The 15,658-nt window shown below is 37.6% G+C and overlaps 1 protein-coding gene across 11 annotated transcripts in view; it reads right to left on the bottom strand.

Annotated features, from left to right (window-relative positions):
• The window catches only part of mast2 (microtubule associated serine/threonine kinase 2), a 456,242-nt gene that overhangs the window by 88,455 nt on the left and 352,129 nt on the right, over positions 1 to 15,658 (bottom strand). For all 11 annotated transcript variants that reach the window (XM_072273698.1, XM_072273699.1, XM_072273700.1 and 8 more), the window contains 2 exons: positions 4,694 to 4,769; positions 325 to 534 (listed from right to left, as the gene is read on the bottom strand). In XM_072273698.1, coding sequence (XP_072129799.1) covers positions 325 to 534; positions 4,694 to 4,769 — 286 coding nt within the window. The remainder of the gene's footprint in view (positions 1 to 324; positions 535 to 4,693; positions 4,770 to 15,658) is intronic.

The raw sequence follows: 15,658 nt of genomic DNA, 5'->3' as shown, positions 1-15,658 counted from the left end.
ATGAGTTCTTCTTCATGTGCCTTGCGCGTTACACGCTTGGGCGATCATGGCTCTCCACATCGAATGATCCCATGTAGCGTCAATGATATCTCTCACACTTAGATCTGTTAGTTCTTTCACAGTGTCCATATATTTTCTTCTTTGCCTTCCTCTTCCGCATTTCCCAGGCGTACAGCCTTGTATTGTAAGGCATTCTATTTCTATCTACATGAGTATTTCATAATTAAAACCTCATTTACTTTCCATAATTAAGAAACATCTGATAGCAATAGAGAGATCTGGTTATAATGCCATCAGAATTTTAAACTCAAACTGAATACTTACATCTTGCAGAAGCCTCTCTAAATTCTCTTGCAGCTCAAAGAAATATCTGGAAGTGATAAGGCCATCTCGGGATTTAGCCAGGCAGTCCCTAGCGAGCTCAATCACCTGGTGGTGGATGAAGCTGAGAACTCCATCAGCTAACGGCAACACATTCTCTGGAGCACTGGATTTGATGAACTCCTGGAGGTTCTCTTCCATTTGAGCCGTGGCCTGTTGAATGAAATTTGTTTGCTATAGGTTATTTGTAATAATACTATTGTTATTTTTAATACTTATTGAAGAGGCTCTAATGTCCTTTCATTTTTAACAGTGATCACATTTACAAATAAATGTTATTTACAAAACATTGTACACATACTTCAGGTAATTATTGTCAATAATTTACTTCTGAAGTATGATTGCTGTACTTTCATAAGGACAAGAGGATCTCAAAAGGTTCTGTATTGAGATTGCAGAAAGTCATAGTTGAAATGTGTTCTGAATCAACATTTTAAGACAAAAAAGAATACATTAACAAGGCATGGTCCAAGATTAATGGATCTGAGAAGAAACTAGAATGGGAAGTTCAAAGAAAACCCAGCCATAGGAATATCGATTAGTTTGCAAATGGTCGATGATCCTGCCAAGACTGACCATCCTGATTTCCTTGAAATAGTAACTTTTGCAGGGTGGTAATAATTAGTGAGTTGTTTCAGTAGATAGTAAGAGAAAACACCATGAGGGACCAGAATTGCAAGCTGGGAAAGAAACTAATGAGAGATTTTCTAACAATTTAGAAGATTTCCTATACTTTGTTTTTGCAAGCAAGACTGCAAATTTATATAATAGACGCACAACTTGCCAAGAAAAGATAACCATTTCCAATTTTGTAAGATTATGCTAATATATCAAAGCAAGAATGATAGAAAGTAGAGATTACAGTGGGGCTAACAAATGCTAAATTATCTCGTTTAGATTAGAAACTTTTTAAATACTGTTTCTCCTACCTTCCCAAATTTATATTCAGTGGATATTCTGGAAAAATTTTAGATTTAAATCCTTTTCAGAAAGGTGTAATAGCAATTATTTATAATATAATTATGAAAATACGTCCAGACCTATTTAATAAAGTTAAGGCTGATTGGGAAAGGGAACTTAAGATCACTTTACTATTTGAAAAATGGAGAAAAATTCTTCAATTAGTTAACTCATCCTCAAAATGTGCTAAACATCCATTGATACAGTTTAAAGTAGTATACAGGGCTCACATGTCTAAGGATAAATTAGCTCGTTATTATTCTCATATAAATCCTGTATGTGATATATGCCACTTTGAGATAGCTTCTTTAACTCATGTTTTGATTATGTCCTTTTTTGAAAAAAATATTGGAAAGATATTTTTGATATTATTTCAACTGTTCTGAATATTGATTTACAACCTCACCCTGTTACTGCAATTTTTGGGTTACCAATAATAGAATCAAGTCATTTAACCTCTTCAGCTCGTCGGTTGATTGCATTTCTTACACTAATGGCTAGAAGATCCATTTTGCTGAATTGGAAAGAGATTAATCCTCCCACCACATTTCATTGGTTCTCTCAAACTATGTTGTGCTTAAACTTAGAAAAAATTATAAGTGTTATTTTTGATCCCTCTATTAAATTTGAAAAGACTTGGAGGCCATTTATTCAACATTTTCATATGATGTAATTTGACCTTTCCAAACTTATTCTATTCTTTTTTAATATATGTTGAGAGGAGCGAAGTCGACGACACTAACGGTTCCTTTTTCTTTGATGTTATATAACAGCCCTTGTCTTTTTTTTCCTCTTAGTTTAGTTGATTAACACTGTTTAGGTTAGTTTTTCTTTTGGGGTATATTTTTCTTTTTTTCTCCTTTTTCATGATTTTTTTCCTTTTTTTTTGTTTATTACATTTACATCCTGTATGATTGGGAGGTTTAATACCCATGTGTTAAATGAGTTTATATTTAACTATGTTAATCATAACAATGTAATCTGAACAATTTTGTATCAATATTATGGTATGTTTATCATTATGAAACTAATAAAAAGATTGAAAAATAAAGAAATGCTAAACATCTCGTAATGAACTAAGAAAAGAAAATCTTGTTATTTTTAATTTGAGAATGCATAGCAATAAATATATTTTTTTAAATAATGCAAAATTATTACAATCAGGTCATAACTGCATGAGATCAAATAATTTTCAGATGCTTCATAAAATAACAAATAATTCAAAATGCCTGAACACCATTTCTGAGATGGAAATGTTGGCAACAAATTGATTAGCGTAATAGTAAAAAAAGAAAAATTGGCAAATAACTACTACTTCCACAAGTAAAGCAAAATGTCAAAGAGGAGGAAACCACAAACTAAAAAAGACTTGAAGGTCAATGATTAGATTAGATTAATTCTTGTGCACTTTGCACATACTCAAATAGTAGCATTTCAAGTACAGCTTTGGCACTTACTCATGACATTTGATGATAGCCAATAAATACTGGGCTTGCCAACAATGTTCATGAGAAAAATTACACATAGCAATGAATAACCTATCAGACAGGTTTCACCATAATGAATATTTCCCACACAAATAGACCAACGAGGTAGATTTCAGTGGCTTTTCCTGACATATACTCCTAGATTGAAAATTTTACTGGGATTAGGTAACTGAAGAGAAGGCACTAAATGTAGACTACTTTTGTGTAAAAGCAAACATTTTAAGGATAATGAGAGAGAAACCCAATACGAAAGTTCCTCCCATTATAATCCAAGGGTGGAGTCTGTGGCATAAATTTTGAAGGCTGTCGTAGTGGCAGGAGAGAGAATTGCTTTAAACAGTTCTCAAGGAAGAGAAATGAGGACAATTTTAAAGACCTAGGAAATGAATTATCACATCAGAATATGTTTCAAAGAATGATTCCCATAAGATATGACAATTTGTGAACAAAAGATGCATCCCACTAGAAAAGCATTAATACCTGACACACAGTTAGATAGTTCTATCAAGCAGCTGCTCAAAGATAGATTAATACATTCATTGTTCAAGGTGAAGATAATTTTAACAGTAAGTTCATTTTTTTACAATGGAAAAAAATTGTGGGAGAAGTAAAATGTCATGCCTAATTTGACAGGAGGGAGAGAGTGTGTTAAACACCCGATTTCATCAAGAATAACGTCAGTTATTTTACTGAAAGAGTTAAAGATTAGAATTGAATCAAGGAAAGAAATACTGAATATACAATTAAACTGATTTATAAATCTAAAGATGATGGGTGCTTCAATATCTTTCATCCAATATGACAATGAGAAATATAAACTATGCAACTCCATCCATAGTAACTTGTTTAATTTAGCTCCAGTATAATTCTAAAAGGGATAGTGTTGGACTTGGATGAGGACATTTTCCCAAGACAAGATTAGCCACACAATCCTGTCAACAGCACACAACCCTCAGCCATCTTAAGGGCTCTACCCAAGCCCGATTTGGATTCTCTATCTAGAAGATAACCTGTTCCTGTAAAGGTTTCTTTCCTTGCTTTTATATGATTACCTTTAATATTCTCAATGATTCACACTGGGCCATTTCTACTTCATAACTGTACTCTGCCCATAGGAACTTGACCTTTGGATGATATCATTTAAGCTTCATGCTGATGACATTAACAGCTCTAAATTGTCAGACTGCTTACCTGATATCAGGTGCTGGATGAGCAGAAAGTTCCTCCAAACAAATAAAAAACAAAGCCATTGTCTTCAATTTCTGTCACAAAACAAGCTCTCTAGCTACACATTTATACCATTGTCTGGGAATTGTCTAAAGTTATATGTAATCAGGTGGCATATCTAACCCTGTTCAGCTTGCAACCATATATCTGCATATTTTATCTTGTAATATTGTCTGACTCCATCTGTTCATTAAATCACCTGCTGTTGAAACATTAATCCAACCCTTTCTTACTTCTACAGTTGATTATTTACAACATACTCTTCGCTGGCCAAAGGTCCAACTTCCATAAACATGAAAATATCCACAAATATGCAGCCTGTGATCTAATTCATATATAGTTTCACTAACTCTGTAACTGTTGACAAACAATGGCTTCTAGTTATGCAGTGCTTGACTTCAAATTTTTCATCTTTCCTTTTTAAAATATTTTTTCCTGTCTAATCTGTGAATCTGGTCTAACCTTAAACCAACTGAAGATGTTTGTGCACTTTTGAAAATGTTGAGTGTTTACAGCATTTTCTGCTTTTGCTTCAAAATTTTCACCATTTGGAGTTTTTTCTGTGCATTCACCAATTTGATAAACTGTAAAGCATACAAGTGGACAAACAGTAAAAAAATAGAATAATCACAACTCACCTTGGGAAATCTTTCTTTATACACATGGTTCATCATTACTATCTCATTGTCATAGAAACAAGGGGATCTTCCGGGACTGTTTTTTCAAATGGACACAAATGTGAAAAGCATGAGTACATTTTATTCATCAATGACTACATTACAAACTTTGGAAATTATTTGCTGCTTTGTCTAATCTGACTCAATGTATTATGTCTAATTATAAGGCAAATTGTTCCGAAGGAAAACACAATGGCAGTTCTTGCAACACACACAAAATGCCGGAGGAACTCAGCAGGACAGATAGCATCTATGGAAAAGAGTAAATAGTCGATGTTTTGAGCCAAGACCCGTCCTGATGAAGGGTCTCGGCCCGAAACTCTTTTCCGTCGATGCTGCTTGGCCTGCTGAGTTCTTCCAGCATCTTGTGTGCACTGTTTGGATTTCCAGCATATGCAGATTTTCTCTTGTTAATGACAGCTTTTCATTTTATTAATTCTCTATAAACATGGAATAGTAATATACTTTCCCGTTCCCTTGTCAATTTTCAAATTATTTTTAAGGATTCTGACTATCTCAGCAAACATAAACAGATACTAAAAGTGATCAACTAGCCCAATTTCAAATACACAATAAACATTGACATAGTCGCCACAATGCAAAAGTGTACAGCCTTTGTATTTCTTATACAATAAGTCTTTTCAGTAGCTTTGTTACAATTTAATATAGCTTTCTGCAGAGTAAGGCTGTCATTTTAATCTGTCATACGAGGCAGGAGTGTCCATCATTTCATTACTCTTTCAAATTTGATTTATTGATTTGGTCAGTTATACTTTAGGAATCTTGTTCCACAGAGACCAAATCTGTTCTAATTTCACATATGTCTTTAGAAAGAAATATTTATTTTTAAATCCTATTTCAGAATAATACCATAAAACACATTTTACTTTAAATGTAGCATTGATGACAAGTTGAGAATTTTTCCCCATTCATTTTGCAACGTACCTGTGTAAGTTGATTGAAAAGGAACTCGTTTCAATGTGTTCATTATGCATTTCCCATAATTTTGCATTTAATGATTTAATTTTATTGTCGGCTTCAGTTATGTGAATACTTATGTTTGTTATATTAATGTAATTTGTGTTGTCCTGTTTTCACCGCTCTGCCATCTTAATAAATGCTCCCACATTTCTATAAGTCACAAGTCCAGTGTCAATGGAAATAAAGTTTTGTGCCTGGTTGAATAGAATTTGCCAAGAAAACTCTCTCATTTGGAGCTATAAGTTAGGGTTTCATTCCTGGTTCTGTCAACAGAATAAATGTTAACAATTAAATGGACAACATATAGTATTTTGTTAATGGGTTGTCGATGGTCAGCATAGACTCAATGGGCTATAGAGCTCGTTTCTATGACTCTCTGACTCAAACATTTTGTACAATTAAAATGCCATTCTTATTACCATCTCTGATAATTATATTTAAGAATAAGAACCTTCTACTCATGATTTGTTATCTGCATGAAGGAGAATAATTCTAGGAATGAAAGGGTTAACATGTGAGGAACATTTGATGGCTGGGTCTGTACTAACTGGAGAATGGGGGGGGGGATCTGATTCTTGAGAGGCCTAGATAGAGTGGACATGAGGAGGATGTTTTCTAGTGGGGAAGTCTAGGACCAGAGGGCACTGCATCAGGAGAGAAGGATATCCCTTTACAAAAGAGATGAAGAGGAATTTCTTTAACTAGAAGGTGGATAATCTGTGGAATTCATTGCCACAGATAGCTATGGAGGCCATGTCATGGGGTATATTTACAGCAAAGGTTAAAAGGATCTTGATTAGTCAGGATGTCAAAGGAGAAGGCAGGAGAAGAGGGCTGAGAGGGATAATAAATCAGCCACAATGGAATTGCAAAGCAGACTCAGTTAGTCGAATGGCCAAATTCTGCTCCTATGTGTCTTATGGTAAAGATTTACATTAACATTATACAATTTCATTCCAGTATACAACATAGGCATGCATATTAAAAGAAGCTGCAATAATTTCATTTTCTTTTGGGATTTCTGTTGTTTCTTATAATAAACTTAATTTCTTGCATTTTTCATGCTTTCACATTAATTTTACTAGCCTGCATCATGTTATCACAATTTTAAATTGAGCACAATTTTAAAGTGTCTATATATTTTTCTTTTCCACCTATCTCTATTGATGTATACACTCAGTAACTTGCAATTCATCTGTCCAAAGAAAATTCTACACTCCACTACTAGTATTTAATCTAAATATCTCAAATGATTCTCTAATATTTTATGTTGTTGTCTTGAGGCTAACTCCAGTTGTTGATTCCTCTTTGTTTGAAGAAAAAAATTAAGAATATTTGTTTTAAAAATACCCTATTGCAGCTTCAGGAAAGTACTTTCTAGCTCTAATCAAGCAATTGATTGCAAAGACATAAGGGTTAGTAAGATGATTGGTCACATGGGTGAATTGGCTGATGCAGGCTCTTTGGACTGGAAGGGCCTGTTACCATACTGAATCTCTAAACAAAAAATAAAATAAAATAATAAAATGTTCCAAGTTTACCATTTCCAAACCATTAATTTGTAACTTAACCATTAAGCTATAACTGAACAATAACACAAATGCCTCCTTTCCAGCTGAAGAAAACAAATTATTCATTGTTCCAGTTGGCTCTCAGCCTGAAACGTTAACTGTTTATTCAACTCCATAGATGCTGTTTGACCTGCTGAATTCCTCCAGCATTTTGTGTCCGTTGCTCAAGATTTCCAGCATTTGCAGAATCTTCTGTTTCTGACATACTTCCGTTGAATACTTCCTCACTAGCATTCCTAGATTAGTATTACTTGCAGTTTTGAGGACTTAGTGTGGAATTTAAGAATCCAAGTTAACTAGCTAAATCATAAGATTAAATTGTGCCAATCTGAGTACAAAGCATAGTCCTAATTCGAATGCAACATTACATTCGTAAAGCATGTTCTTGTTTTCTTTCCATCCATAGTTTCAATTCATTTCAATGGTTAACAAGTTAACAAATCTCACATCATATGCCAGTGATAATAAACCTGATTCTGATTCACCCTAAATCACCATTTTGAACTCTATAATCTGAAGAATTAACTGATTAAAACCACTTAATTTGAAACTATTATTTATCTTTTCAAATGACGTTGACATATGTTTTATTGGGAAATTATGAATTACATGGCAGTGTCATGTGATAACCCTGGGACAATTCTATATTACCTGTCAACAATCAAGAGTATAAGAAAACAGAAATAATGGGAAAGATGGGCAAATTGCTTTTGAGAGCTCTCCAGAATTTTCAGCACAGTTTGCTTTTATTACAGGTTTTCAAAATGTTCCATTTTTATTTTACAGAAATGCCTATACACTTGCTTTGAGGCAACTGTGCTTTGGGCAGAATAGTGCCCTTCTCTGTCATAAATTGCTATATTCTGTGAATTTTTATTTAGTGGCTTTATTATATTCTATACTACTATCTCAAATATCCTCAAAGTAAATTTAAAGAAACAATACATTGAAAATGATGTGGGGGTGGATTAGGGCAGTGGTCCCCAACCACCGGGCCGCAAAGCGTGTGCGACCAGGCCACGGGCCGCGAGCCATGAGGAAACAATATGATTTGGCGATATGAAACGATATGAGTCGGCTGCACCTTTCCTCATTCCGTCACGCCCACTGTTGAACTTTAACGCACGCGAAGTCATCAGTGACCCAAGACGTGCAAAGGAATGGGTCCGTGACCTACTTGTGAATGTTTCCAGAGAATCTTCCATGTCAGCGCAGGAAGGAGATCAACTCCTCGAGCTTGCAAATGACGGTGGGCTAAAAAGAATGTTTGACATAACATCTCTGCCGGCATTCTGGATCAAAGTCAAGGCTGAATATTCTGAGATAGCCATGAAAGCACTGAAAACGTTGCTTCCATTTCCAACATGATTTCGCTGTGGAGTTTTCTGTGATGAATGCAACGAAAACAAAATTGCGGAATAGACTGGACATAAGGAACCCCCTTCGAGTATCGCTGTCTCCCATCACCCCTCGATGGGACCGTCTTGTTGCAGGGAAACAAGCCCAGGGTTCCCCCTGAATCAGCGATATTTCTGTGTTGCAATGATTTTATATGTTCATACGAGGAAAATATGCGTTGTGTGTTTAATATCCAAACGTTACTTAAAATGTTATGATGCTATTGATTTATATGTGACTTACAATTCAGTTGTCCGCAACCTCCGAGCTGCAAAGAATACAGCGGTGGCTGGAACGCACCCAGCACATCTTTAAGAAAAAAAAGCTGAAATAAACAAGCTAATTAGTTAGGTGCCGCCCGGCACGTAAATGTCGGCCCAGATCAGAGGCAATTGCCGATTGCGTTGCCTCTGATATAGGCCGGCATTTACGTGCTGGGCAGCACCTAATCAATTACTTTGTTTATTTCGGTATTTTTCTTAAAGATGTGCTGGGTGCGTCCCGGCTGCCGCTGTACTCCTGCATGCTTCACAGCAATGTATCGGCCCCCAGCCCGGAGGTTTGGGACCATTGTTATAATTGACTTATTACTATATTCATGCAAGGAAAATATGCCCTGTGTGTTTAATATTAAATTTGTTAGATAAACCCCTTTAGAAATGAAATTGAGTGTATTAGCCACATATAAGTGACTTATCACCTATATTCCAGTTGTGATTAACACCCACGGCACCCCCTCCCCCCCCCACCCCCAGGTCGGCCGGTCCACAAGAATATTGTCAATATTAAACTAGTCCACGGCGCAAAAAAGGTTGGGGACACCTGGATTAGGGGATTGCTGCTGCTGAGTCAGCCTGATTTGCAATTAATGTCCAATTATTTATGATTTACTTATCCCTTAAGGGCTTTTGTATGACACTGTTTACAAAATACACAACTCAAACTATTAACTAAATTTTAACTCTTGCAGCTAAGAAGTAAAAGCAAAACTTTTTTTTCTTTGACAGGTGATAAATTAATGAAAACCAAATTAGTTACATTTTGATCTGCTGAGATTTGTTTCATTATGCTTCTACTACTAAAGACAGCCCAAACCTGAAAAGCTAACAGTGGGGAAAATAAGTCAATGTGATTGGATATAAGGCAAGTTAACTAGAAAGTACATTAAAGGTAAAATAGGAATCAAAGTGAACATCCTTTTCCAATATTTCTTCTTACAGTTTAAAAAAATATATTGAATATAATGGTGAAACAGAAATTTTTGATCTAACAGTTTTAATATTCAGGAATTAAACTGTTGTGTTTGTTGAAGATAATACCGAAAAACCGTGTGTGCAAGAATCTCAACACTGTTGGCCAAATCTTTGTTTTCAAAGAATATAAGGGAAAATAAAATTGATTTTATAATTGTTGTTGAACTATTTATCTTTCTTATGGATAAAGATCCCAGCCTCAAAGGCATGAAAAATAACATCTAGCCTGGTTTTGCAGTTTCAGTATCCTGGATTAATTTCAAATCTGATACTATTATTCCCATTGTCCCTCAGGTTTCTTAATTTGCCACATCATACATACTGCAATTTAAAAATTATAATCTCACCTTGCATTTAATCCTGGTACAATGATGAAAGGTTGCAATTTAGTTGCTTGTTCTAACATCTTTCAAATGGAATTAAAAAGAAATTTTTGTCATCAAAAACATCTATTTCAATCCAAGAAGAAAAAATTTACTATGTCACCCTTGTACTTAATAAATTTCAGCTCAGTGTCATTCAGCCAGTTTTGTATTCATTCTCATCAATCCTCCTGTCACTTTGGAAATGATGCATAGAACTTGGAGAAAGCTGACAAATTGTTGATGACTTCATCTTTGGGAGAGCAGGGTATTGTAATCTTCACAATAACATCCTTCACATTTACAAATTTATTAGACAGCAAAGACATTGAAGTAATTTTTTTTTTAGTTATAGCTTGCCTAATAAATTAATAACCGTCAAATCAATGTATTATTTAACTGTCATCCTTTATTGGACAGTAGAAAATATGGCTACTAATTCATCCAACGATCCTTGAAGTTGTAATGTAGTATCTCAATATAACAGCAAGAATATATAAAGCGAGTACTGATTTTGATAATTAAATAAAAATATGAGTTCTTTGCAATGGAAAGCTGTTGTCAGGGTCACCTTTTGCATTACACATTACATGGTAGCAAGGTGGGAGGTAGTAACCATAGATATAAAGTTGATGATCTGACAAGTATTTACACACAGTGTGTACTAATCATTCATACACAGTGCACATGCAGGACAACCAATGGGAAAAATGGGAAGAGGCATAAAAAATCTGAATGGGAATAAACAATTGACATTTTGGGCTGAGATCCTTTATCAGGACTGGAAAAGGAGAGGGAAGAAGCCGGAAAAAAGGCGGCAGGAGGAGGTGAAAATGTACAATCTAGGTGATGGGTGAAGCTGGTGGGTGGGAGGAGAGAAAGGGGATGAAGAGAGAAGCGGGGTGGTAATAGGTGGAAAAAGTGAAGGGCTGAAGAAGAAATCTGATAGGAGAGTAGTGTAGACCAAGGGAGAACGAGAAAGAGGAGAGGAGAAAGGGAAAGGTGATAGGCAGGTGAGAACAAGAGGTAAGAAGGGATCCAAAGAGGGGAGTGGAAAAAGAGGACAGGGGAGGGGGAGAATTACTGGAAGTTAGAGAACTCAATGTTCTTGCCCTCAGGTTGGAGGCTACCCAGGTGGAATATGAGATGTTGCTCTTCCAACCTGAGAGTGGCCTCATCAAGGCAGTAGAGGAGGCCTTGGACTAACATGTCAGAATAGGAATGGTGATTGGAATTAAAATGGTTGACTACTGGGAAATCCTGCTTGTTGTGGATGGAACGAAGGTGTTCGACAAAGTGGTCCCCTAATTGACATCAGGTCTCATCAACGTACTGGAAAGAAGGTTGCATCGGGAGTACTGGATACAATATACAACCCCAACAGATTTACAAATGAAGTATTACCTCACCTGGAAGGATTGTTTGGGACCCTGAGTGGAGGTAAGGGAGGAGGTGAATGGGCAGGTGTAGCACCTCTACTGCCTGCAAGGGATACATGCCACCAGGGAGATAGGGTGGGGAGGGATGAATGGACAAGGGAATCATGGATCCCTGCAGAAAGCAGAGGGAGCGGGGGGGGGCGGAGGTTGAGGAAGGCAAATGAAGTGGAAAGTAGTGCACTGGATGTGAAGGCTCATGAGGTGTTAGGTGACGACAAGAGGAACTCAACCCTGCTAAGCCGCTAAAAGATGGGGTGATAGCAGAAGTCTGGAAAATGGAGTAGATGCGGATTAGGGCAGTAAACGAAGAAACTAAGAAAAGGGAATTGCATTTTTACAGGTGACAGGGTGGAAGAAGTATAGTCAAGATAGCTGTGAGATTTGGTAGGTTTTTAAAATATATCAGTAAGCATTCTCCTCAGAGAAGGAAACAGAGGTCAAGAAAGGAAAGAGAGGTGTCAGAAATGAACCAACTGAATTTAAGGTGTGACGAGAATACACATAGATTAAGATGTTAGCTGTCCTGTGCTGGCACCAGTGGGATCAGCAGTTGGTCTGCCACCTGTCTTCAGGAGAAAGAGAGATAAGGAAAACAATGGAGCAGCATTTGGAGATGTTAATGAAGGGACGGGAGAGTTTAACGGAAGGAGTGCTGTCAAGATCGGCTCCCCCTTTGAACCCTGAACTGTTTGAAGTGATGGACAGGCGATACCTGGTGTGTGTCCGCCCTTGCCTGGGTGCCAGGTTCACCGCAGAGAAACGATCGTATCTGGAAACGGAGGGGTCACGGTCGGTGACCTCAGAAGACATCACAAAGGGCTCGCCCGAAAGCTGACTGCGAAGAATATCGAAGGTCTGTGTGGAAGCCGTTTGAATATTCATTCGTTTTGCTCTCTCTCTCCCTCCCCCCCACTGTCCATCTCCCATGGTAGTGATTACGGTGAACTGAACTGAACTCAATTGAACTGAACTTTGCGTCACTTTGAAACTGGTCATTTACCCCTAGACGACGATAGAGCTTGATTGATCCTGTTATCCTAATTCTGTGTACATGTGTGTTTATCACTGCTGAACTGTTGCATTTATTATCCTTTTGATTAGAGTACTGTGTTGCTTGTTTCTTTAATAAAACTTTCTTAGTTCTAGTAATCCAGACTCCAACTGAGTGATCCATTTCTGCTGGTTTGGCAACCCAGTTACGGGGTACGTAACAAAGGGCAGAGTGGAAGTTGGAGGCAAAGTTGATGAAATTGATGAGCTCAGCTCGGGTGCATGAAGCAGCACCAATACAGTCATCAATGTTGCACTAAAAGAGTTGGTGAGCATTACCAGTGAAGGCTCGGAACACGGACTCTTCCATGTAGCCAACGAAAAGGCAGGCATAACTGGGGCCCAGGCAGATGTCCATAGCTGCACCTTGGTTTTGAAGAAAGTGGGAAATTGCTGCTACCTGACCTGCTGAGTTCATCCAGGATTTTGTATTTGTTATTCTGAATTTTCATCATCTACAGAATCTTGTGTTTATAAATCTCCATAGCATTCTTATGGATTGAGCAATTAAGGTGAACTAATTATAAACAATCTTTTTATTCAGTTACAAATGAGAGAAAATCTGCAGATGCTGGAAACCCAAGTAACACACACACAAAATGCTGGAGGAACTCAGCAGGCCAGGAAGCATCTATGGAAAAGAGTACAATTGATGTTTTGGGTTGAGACCCTTCAGCAGGACTGGAGAAAAAGAAATGAGGAGTAGAGTTAGAGGGTGGGAGGACGGGGGAAGGGTGTGGTTGGTGAAGTAAAGATTTGGGAAGTTGATTGAAGAGAGAGGTACGGGGCTGGAGAAGGGAGAATCTAATAGGAGAGGACAGAAGGGCATGAAAGAAAGAGAAAAGGGAGAGGAGCACCAGACAGAGGCAATGGGCAGGCAAGGAGATAAGGTGAGATAGGGAAAAGGGGATGGTGAATAGTGGGGGGAGAGCCATTACCAAAAGTTCAAGAAATTGCTGTTCATGCCATCAGGTTGGAGGCCACCCAGTTGGAATATAAGGTGGTGCTCCTCTATCCTGAGTGTAGCCTCATCACGACAATAGAGGAGGCCATCAATGGACATGTCAGAATGGGAATGGAAAGTGGAATTAAAATGGGTGGCCACTGGGAGATTGCACTTTTTCTGGCACACAGAGCTTAGGTGCTCGGCAAAGCGGTCTGCCAATCTACGTTGGGTCTCACCGATATACAGGAGGCCAAACCGGGAGCACCGGATACAATAGATAACCCCCAACAGACTCTCAGATGAAGTGTCATCTCACCTGGAAGGACGGATGGGGGCCCTGAATGATTGTGAGGGAGGAGGCCTAACAACCCCTTTTCCCCTCTCTCACCTCATCTCCTTGCCTGCTCATCACCTCCCTCTGGTGCTCCTCCCCCTTTTTCTTTCTTCCATGGCCTTCTGTCCTCTCCTATTAGATTCCCCCTTCTCCAGTCTTCTATCTCTTTCACCAATCAACTTCCCAACTTTTTACTTCACCTCTTCCCACCCCAGTTTCACCCATCAACCTGTGTTTCTTGCTCTCCTTCCCCCACCCTCTAACTCTGAAATGTCTTTTCTTCTCCAGTCCTACCAAAGGGTCTCAGCATGAAACGTCAGCTGTACTCTTTTCCATAGATGCTGCCTGGCCTGCTGTGTTCCTCCAGCATTTTGTGTATGTAACCCTTTTATTCAGTCCATTAGCCCAGCTGATTTATATCATTCACAGAGTGTAATAGTCACAACTGAAATTCACGGAAGTTGACAAATGCTCCCTACAAACTTTCCATTTTTAAAGAACATCTTCTATTTTAGTTTAGACTAGAGAGCAACAAGAGTTAATCATACAGTTGATGTTTTGTATCAGTTCATAAAAAACATACAAGGACTCACCAGATTGTTATTCCATTCAAACATTGACAAAACAGCAGTGTACATCATTTGGATAGACTGTGCAGATGACTGGCTGTGTGGTGGGGAAATGCTGGTTACCAGCAGTGTGTGGCCAGCACATTCTTGGCCACACACTGCAGGTAGCCAGCACTTCCCCACCTGTGCATATCTGTGTTTTCAATACAGAGGTCAGGAACATACTGGAGGCCAGATGCCATTGCATTCTGTTTCCCACTGCACCGCTAAATTCAGCACTGTAGGGGCAGAGCTCAGTCATCCCAAAAGTCATCCAACCCCTCAAGCATCAAAACCCCATTCAATTGCAGTTTTCTTTTTTTTTTTAATCTTACTCATTCCAAGGTTTGGTACTTTCAATGTGATTTTAAATTTTAAAAATCTATTTTGCTTGTTATTCCATGTCCCTCACCATGTGAAAGAACAATGATCTGTTTTTAAGGCATCAGTGCAGTTCAGAAGTGAGTCCATCCCATCATTCTTTTGGGATGACTTTGATATCTAAGATCAAAATTGAGAAGAGGTTTGCGTGCTTGTAGACATGGTGCAGAGCTGATCATAAAGATTTCATTTTCATGATTCAGCCAACATTTTGTTCTTTGTTGAGGAGCAGAATTATAATTAGTGAAAATAATTTGAGTATGGTGATGTATAATTTTAAAAGGCATAGGTTCTGCATGATAAAGAGGACAACAGAATGAATTAGTCCATGCTTTCAATGACAAAAACATTTTAATACAATTGTATTAAATGGAGTCACATTAAGAAACATCAGTGTAAACATTAAGAGTAGTTAGAAACAAATAGTACCAAAAGTATCATTTTGTAAATAACTGCAATTTTAGCACAATAATTTCAAGAAAATTGTCCAGATTTTCAGTCAATAATGATAATGAAGATGTGAATTATTTTCTTCACATCAATAATGCATTCCTATTTGAGGTGAAGTGAATTGGATGGTAATTTCCAAAATCAGAACATCTG

This window comes from Mobula birostris, chromosome 12 (assembly GCF_030028105.1).
Source record: "Mobula birostris isolate sMobBir1 chromosome 12, sMobBir1.hap1, whole genome shotgun sequence".
Taxonomy (NCBI): Eukaryota; Metazoa; Chordata; class Chondrichthyes; order Myliobatiformes; family Myliobatidae; genus Mobula; species Mobula birostris.
The sequence above is the reverse complement of the archived record's forward strand: the minus strand, read 5'-3'. Positions and strand labels throughout refer to the sequence as shown.